We start from the raw sequence: 7569 nt of genomic DNA, 5'->3' as shown, positions 1-7569 counted from the left end.
CTTGGAGGTAGAAAACCGGCGGGATCAACAAGATCTCCCCGGAGCAAAAACGGCCGGCGATGATCTCAAAAAGACCTCCCGAAGCAAAAACGGCCAGGATCCCGTAAGATCTCCTGGAGCAAAAATGGCCAGGATCCCGAAAGATCTCCTGGAGTAAAAACGGCCGGCAAGGATCTCAAAAAGACCTCCCGGAGTAAAAATGGCCAGGATCCCGTAAGATCTCCTGGAGCAAAAACGACCGGCAAGGATCTCAAAAAGATCTCCTGGAGCAAAAACGGCCGGTGAGGATCTCAAAAAGACCTCCCAGAGCAAAAACGGCCAGGATCCCGTAAGATCTCCTGGAGCAAAAATGGCCGGCGAGAATCTCAAAAAGACCTCCCGGAGCAAAAACGGCCAGGATCCCGTAAGATCTCCTGGAGTAAAAACGACCGGCGAGGATCTCAAAAAGACCTCCCGAAGCAAAAACGGCAAGGATCTCAAAGACCTCTCGGGGCAACAAAAACCGGGATCCCCAAAGATCTTCCGGTATCACATGCTCACAGCAAACAGAGGTACACAGCGACCACACGCAAAAACAAAAGTTCCGACCTCACATAAAAGATTAGGGTATGGGGTCATAAATAAAAAGCTAAAACTCCGATCTCCCAAAGGAGCTCGAGTCATAAGGTAAAGAGACTTTGATCTCGATTGCCAAAAGTATCAAAGTGTCATGCTGACCTCAAAAAGACTTCAAATCCGACCTCCCGAAAGAGCTCGGATCAAGAAAGCCAATAAGGCCCCAATCTCGCAAAATAACCAACACATAACAAGATTAAACCAAGGCCCCTCAATGCCTGTATCATATAGCAGTACGACCTACTATAGGCTAAAGCAGGGCTCGCAGGCGCTAAAGCGCCAAAACATCATGCCGACCTCAAGAAAATGGGTTCAACACTGCAAAGAACTCATAAAATGCTCGAGAGCAGACAACACATAAAACACTCAGGGGTAGTAGGAAGCCTTGACCCAAGGAGAAAAGGTAAAATCACTTCAAAGTGAAGCCACACAATCACAAATGAAGTCTAGGGATTTACCCCCTCACCACTCATATAATAAATGCTGAGGAGGTAAAGGGGCAACTCGAGGAGAAATCCAACAGCGCGAGCAGACAAGACCCCAGCTTCAGTTCCCGTCAAATCAGAACTAAAAGCAAAAAGGCTAAATCCGCTCACCCTCTTAAAAGGTACATAGTACATTTCGCCTTAGTTATAGAGGGCTACACGCCCAAGCTTGTACATGTGAAATAATGAAAAGAAAAAATTGGAGGCTTTAAATCAGTTGCTAAAAACCGAACTCATAATAATCGAGCTCATAATAAAGATCTAATGAGGTTGAAACTTGTGAAAATATAGCTTAAGGACCTTGGCCTCAAAGCGAATTCAGCTAAGATAAAATTTATAAAGAAGAGCGCCGTTGTGAAATTAGAAAAGATTACAAATACGAGACTAAGTCTCTTGCTAAGCTGACAGCCCTGATTAAAGAAGCAGCAAAGGATAAAAAGCAATGAAGCCAACTCCTTACCAAGTTCATTAGGCACAGTTTTAGTACCTCATTCTCAAATCTGCAAAATTAAACAAACTCATACTGCCTAAACAGAATAGGTAGCCTAATTAGAGAGGAAGAACAAGTAAAGGAAGGAGCAGCTCAAGTACGAATAACGCCAGAGAAATAAATAAAACAACCCAAACTCCATTAAAAAAGAAAATAATTACAGACTGCTCTATAGCCTACTCCACCGAAGGAAAGACAGTTTTTAAAGGACTTACATGTCTAGGGACACTAACATCTACATTACCTTCTGTACTATCTACATTTACATTATTTACATCGCTGTTTGCGGGAGGCCCAGCACCTTCTGGCTCAAACCCTCCAAGGCCCACAAAAGGCACGACCTCCATTCCCCGAGACCCAACGTCTCTATCGCCCAGCTCGGCGTCTGCCTCAGAAGGCCCAGCTGCAGTACGAGAAGCTCCCTTGGGCAAAGGTCTGTCGTCCTCCCCATAAAGCACCTCCTCACCATCAGAGTCTTCCTCCTTAGCTCGGAGTTCAGACAGCGGAGTAGAGGGAGCGTATCTGGCTGTCCTCAAACCTCTATTATACCCAGAGGCGAACATACGGAAGCCCTTATTCCATATGGCTACTTTCATTTCATCAGAGCCTTGGAACTCCGCAAGTCATTTCTCACAAGTCTCAGCTATCTTGGCTTTAAATTCAGAAGAACTTTTATAATCCTGGAGACAAGCATCACAGGCCTGCTCGATCTCTTTTTTCAGCTTAGGAGACTCTTTATATTCCGTCAGACGCCTCTCACACTCCAGCTGGACCCTGTCTTCAGCAAGTCTGGCATCCTCGAGCAGGGCTGAACATCTATGCTCCAAAGTCTCAACCTCGTGACAGAGTTGTTGATTAAGAAGTTTAGATTCCTCTGCCGCCGAAGCCAGATCTCTGATGCGATCTGAACTCTTACTCAACTCCTGCTCGAGAACCTCGACCCGAGCTAGGGCCCCCTCTTTCTGGGCCACCATCTTGTCAAAACGAGCTTGAGCTCCTTCAAGATCGGCCTTCATGGCATCGCACTGACGCTGGACCTCATCCCTTTGGCTCACAGCCTCATCCTTTTCACGAAGGATCTCTACCATGGAGGACAGCTGCTTCGAGACTTCTTCACAGCGGACCTCAGCGGCAGCTGCCTTATCGTTAGACTCCTCGAGAACCCTTCGAGTGTGAGATAACTCCGCTTCCAGGGACCTGGCATGCTCCCGAGCTGCCGTAAGGTTGCCCCTAGCATCGCTGGTTGCAGACAGATTCTCCTCCAGGCGCGCCTCCTCAATCTGGCGGTCTACAGATTCCTGGAGAGAGTGGTCGCGAGCATCCACCTCCATAAAGAGGTCCATCACCTGATACAAAAAGATAACCATCACGATAAAGAGTTCAAGAAAGCTCGCGCAAAAATAAAAAGGGGAGTAACTTACCATCAAGAGCATTTCCTTGATTGTATCTCCAAGCTCCCCCCGAGATCGAGACCGGAACGCAGCTTACTCCCTAGTAGAACTGGCTAGAAGACCAATAAGGGCAAGCAAGCGTGGGTCTGAAGCCTCTGTAACGCCGCCGAACATCCGCTCCTTAATGATTTCGGTGACAACACTCGCAGGAGACTGGTGAGTGATGTCCTCGGCGTTCAAAATGTCGTTGTCAGGAGCAAACAACAGGGGTACCACAGAACTATCCTTCTCCTTTAGAGGGGGGGAGCAGGAGCTAATCCCTCGGAAGCTTTCTTTTCCTTTCCAATAGGAGGAAGAGCTGGAGCTGATCCCTTGGAGGCCCTGGATTTCTTCCGAGCAAGAGCTGGGGCAGACGTTTCAGGGAAGGCGGGACGTTTGTCCCCAACCTTTTTTGTGACTCCCCCGTCATTAGCAGGATCAGATCCAACATCCCCAGTACGGGCCTCCTGGTCATCTTCGTCAATAAGAATAACCTCCTTGCTCTTCCCCGGAGCTTCCTCCTCAATAATGGGGACCTCAAGCCCCTCCTTAGGAACTCCCTCCTTAGCAACAGTGGGGACTCCCAGCTCCGTACCAGAAGCGTCCACAGGAGGAATGGCGGGATCTGCCTTTGCCAGCCTGGCGTCCATGACCACATCAGAAATAATTCTCGGAGTCTCCTCCGCCCTCTCAGTAGAACGTCGAGGTTGGGGGGCTGGAGAGGACGGGAGAGCTGAGCTCGATCTGCTGCGACTAGAAGGCCGAGACGACTTACTACGTCGGGAGCTTGGTCTAGAAGCTTGTGAGGAAACCGGAGGAGGAGGAAGTCGGGTAACCGTTCTAGAAGAAATAACCTCGGCCACCCTCTGCGTAGCCTCACTAACAGATTGCCCAGCCAGGAGGGCATCAAGAGCAATGTCCATGCTCTCTCGAGATAGTATGAGATTCTTGGGAGGCTTAATCTAATCCATCTTCACCTCGGAGGCTGCAAAATTAAAAATCAAAGCAAATCATAACAGTTCTGAACAAAGGTCGCGTAAAGGAAAAACTAACGCAGGCAGATAGAATAAGATACCCGCATCCTTAATATCCCTAAGGTTGGACGCGAACAAGCACTTTTCGACGTCATACTTCCTATCCACAAAAGTCAGTCGAAGGAACCCGACCTGCTCGGTAAGGCCCAACTGGGGGAGGTCATTGCAACCCAGGGAGACATCATCCCAGTCAAGATTGAGCTCCCAAGCCAACCCCGTATTCTTCTTCAACTCCACCACCAGAAACCCTTCTACCCAACCCTTGATGGAGTCCTTGTAACCCGTGAAAATGGATAACCCTCCGCGAGGGGCAAAGTAATAAAATTTTTGGCTCGCTTTGACTAGTCTGAAGAAACTGACGAATAGATGAACCGTGGGTATAAATCCCCAGCTCAGACACGCAGACTCAAAGCAAGACATGAAAAGAACGGAGTTAGGGGTTAGCATCCGAGGGGTAATGTCGAAATATTGAAAGACCTCCTTGAAGAAAGAAGAAAAAGGGAAGGACAGACCGTACTCCCTTTGTTTGATAAAGAAGACCAAACTGACGTCCTTTTGAGGGTCGATTAAGCCAGGGGGAGAATGATCGGGAAGAACAATCCTCTCATTCCGGTAAGGAGCCCGGATATGGTAAAGAGGGGTATCCAGATATTCCCTAGAGATGAAACTTCTAATGTTAGATGGGGTGATGCTAGACTCCTGGTGGACGACATCGGGGAGACTAGAGCTATCCATGGCAAAAGAAGAGGCGTACCTGGAAAGTGATTAGGGCAAATGTGCAGAGAAAAGCAAAGAGAGCGGTAGAATAGAGAAGAGCCAACGTTCTAGGGAGACTGACGGGAAGTGAAATCTGAAATAATAAAAAGCCGAAAGGATGTTCCAAACAGTTTTGTCCTTAGGCGGCGCGGTCATGATTACTCTCGGTATTTACCCCCTCATCAGCCGGGCAATAACTGACGAGAAGGTAAAGAGGCAATTGATGACCGCTGGGTTTCTTCACCCCGGTCTAGGGCCAGGCCCATTAGGGCAGCTCATAACCTGAAGGCTACTAAGTCTCCTCCAAGAATCAGATCCAGTCCATTCAGTTTAGAGACTGGGCTCCAATCCGTTTCTTCAAGCAGGCCGGTCTAGCTCTTCCGGCCCAATGGACAGATCCCTTCCGAGCCTAATCTTAACCTCATCCTCCGGCCCAACTCAGAGCCCGAAAGGAGTTCAATCCCTTCGCCTTGTGGGACCATCCGCATGTGCGCCCAGGGAGAATCCGGGGCCGCTACGCATGGGGCAGAGATCTGATCGATTCCCTCGTACGTCCGTATCAGCGTAGCAGGGACAGGTGACCCAAAAACATACATTCTGTTACACGTCACTAGCGGACAAAAGGAAACATATAAAAGGAGAAATACCCTCCTCTAAATCTAAGTTTTTTCCAGTTTTACAAAACCCATTATAAAACCCTATTTTCTGGATCTCAGATCATCATAAATAATTATCAATTAATATGATTATTAAAAATAGACAAAGTGATGAATGTTATAACTAAATGAATTAATAAAAATTTGAATGTGATCCATAGAGAGAGAGAGAGGAATCAAATTCAAAGGTCCCCATTGACATGGTCCCAAGCAGAGAGACCTGTAGCTGCGCTGCGCTGCTTCTACAAAACTGACATTATACCTTCCCCTTTCTCACGCGTCGTCCTTCTCGCTCTTCTCTCTCCCTTCCACCGACAACTTTCTTCTCCTCTCCCTCTTACGCTTCCTTTTGTTGCGCCCCAAAAGTGAGATTAAGTTATAGAACCCTCTCTGTTTATTTTCACTTTGTTGCTCCCCAAAAGACAAATTCTTTACGATTCCAACTCCCTCATCCACGCCTCTCCTTGCTTCCTCTCTCTCTCTCTCTCTGTGGTCCATCTTCCCCCAACTTTCATATATATTACTGATACATTTTCTGGTTTCATTTGTGGGAGAAGAGACAAAGTTAGACCCCTTTGTCTCTAGCCAAATCATGGATTGGCATAGCAACTTAAGAACCTTCGTCTCTCGTCCAGACAATTCCTTTAACTTCCTCTATGACTATAGATATGATCAGTTTAATAATCAAGGTAACACTCTTTTGTTTACCCACTTTTTCTTTTCTTTTGCATGGAAAGTTTCAGCAATCACTAGATCATATAATTTCGTTTCTTTGCTAGGAATTGATGTGAAGCAGCACCCAGCAATGGCGGAGACACCACAAGTGATGGTCCCTGCAGCTATGGACAAGCTCAGCTTTGGGATTCATGACAAGAAGAAGAGATTGACGAGTGATCAGTTGGACTCACTGGAGAGAAGCTTTCAAGAGGAGATTAAGTTGGACCCTGATAGGAAAATGAAGCTGTCTCGTGAGTTAGGGCTGCAACCTAGACAGATTGCTGTTTGGTTCCAAAATAGACGAGCTAGGTGGAAAGCTAAGCAGCTTGAACGCTTATATGATGCACTTAAACAAGAGTTTGATGTTGTTTCTGTAGAAAAACAGAAGCTTCAAGAAGAGGTTGGTGCAAGTTAATTATCAAATCTCATCTCATGATCATCTGATTTCTGTGAACTTATTAACTAATGATGTATATTTTTGTTCATATAAGGTTATGAAACTGAAAGCTATCCTGCGGGAGCAAGCCACCAGGAAGCAAGTGTCAACGGGCTACACAGAGATTTCCGGTGAAGAGACTGTGGAAAGCACACCGGTAGCAATTCGGAGCTCTAATGGGAAGCTTGCAGAGTGCAACTATGTTGATGAATATAACCCAGTAACATCACCATACTGGGCTGTGCTTCCATCTTATCCTTAATTAATAGGATTATAATTGTTGTTTATACTGCTTAATTATTAATTATTATGGTAGAGTAATTAATTAGATTAGCGTAGCTAGTGTCTGCCTTCATAGTATTATTAGGTGATGAACAATGAAGATGCATGTCTCCTGATGTTGAGTTACGTATTAGAATGTAATAATAATTGGAAGGAACCTGCCTTAATATATTCAAGTTTCAAATCCCATCTTCCAATATAGAAGGAAAATCCATGGTTTGTACATGGTTTGGGTGAGGCTAGTGGCCCAATCCCTGGTCGTGCTTTTGAAAGACTTGAGCAAATATATTGATGCATGGGGAATTCAGGAGACTATGTGCCTATTCTTTGTGTGCATGAGAAATTGCCATTCTGTTGCAAACAGTTTTCAACTATCAAAGACATCATTGTGTATTTTAAACCACCTGCCCTCACAAAGGATTTATTGCTTGTCCTACGTTCGCCTATTTTTAAACTTGATACAAAAACTACGAAAGAAAAATGAGAGATTCTTTCTGACTGAAACGGGAGAGATTAATGAAATTTCCGAGAGCATTGAATATATAGCCTCTAAAATAATTATTAGACTGAAAATTAATATGGATATAATTTTCAAAATTAAAAAAATAAATATGGATTTAGAAAGGGTAAATATTTATGGGTTTTTCCAGGGATTGCAATATCCTTTT

The 7569-nt window shown here is 45.6% G+C and overlaps 1 protein-coding gene across 1 annotated transcript; it reads left to right on the top strand.

The window, feature by feature from the left end:
* Positions 1–5752: 5752 nt before the first annotated feature.
* Positions 5753–7212, top strand: LOC110620715 (putative homeobox-leucine zipper protein ATHB-51). The gene is made up of 3 exons (XM_021764539.2): positions 5753–6155; positions 6246–6583; positions 6675–7212. The coding sequence occupies exons 1-3, from the start codon at positions 6059–6061 to the stop codon at positions 6879–6881; spliced, it is 642 nt and encodes a 213-aa protein (XP_021620231.1). The 5' UTR covers positions 5753–6058; the 3' UTR covers positions 6882–7212.
* Positions 7213–7569: the final 357 nt, after the last annotated feature.

Source organism: Manihot esculenta, chromosome 8 (genome assembly GCF_001659605.2).
Source record: "Manihot esculenta cultivar AM560-2 chromosome 8, M.esculenta_v8, whole genome shotgun sequence".
In the NCBI taxonomy this organism is placed as follows: Eukaryota; Viridiplantae; Streptophyta; class Magnoliopsida; order Malpighiales; family Euphorbiaceae; genus Manihot; species Manihot esculenta.
This window is presented reverse-complemented; position numbering and strand designations above follow the sequence as displayed.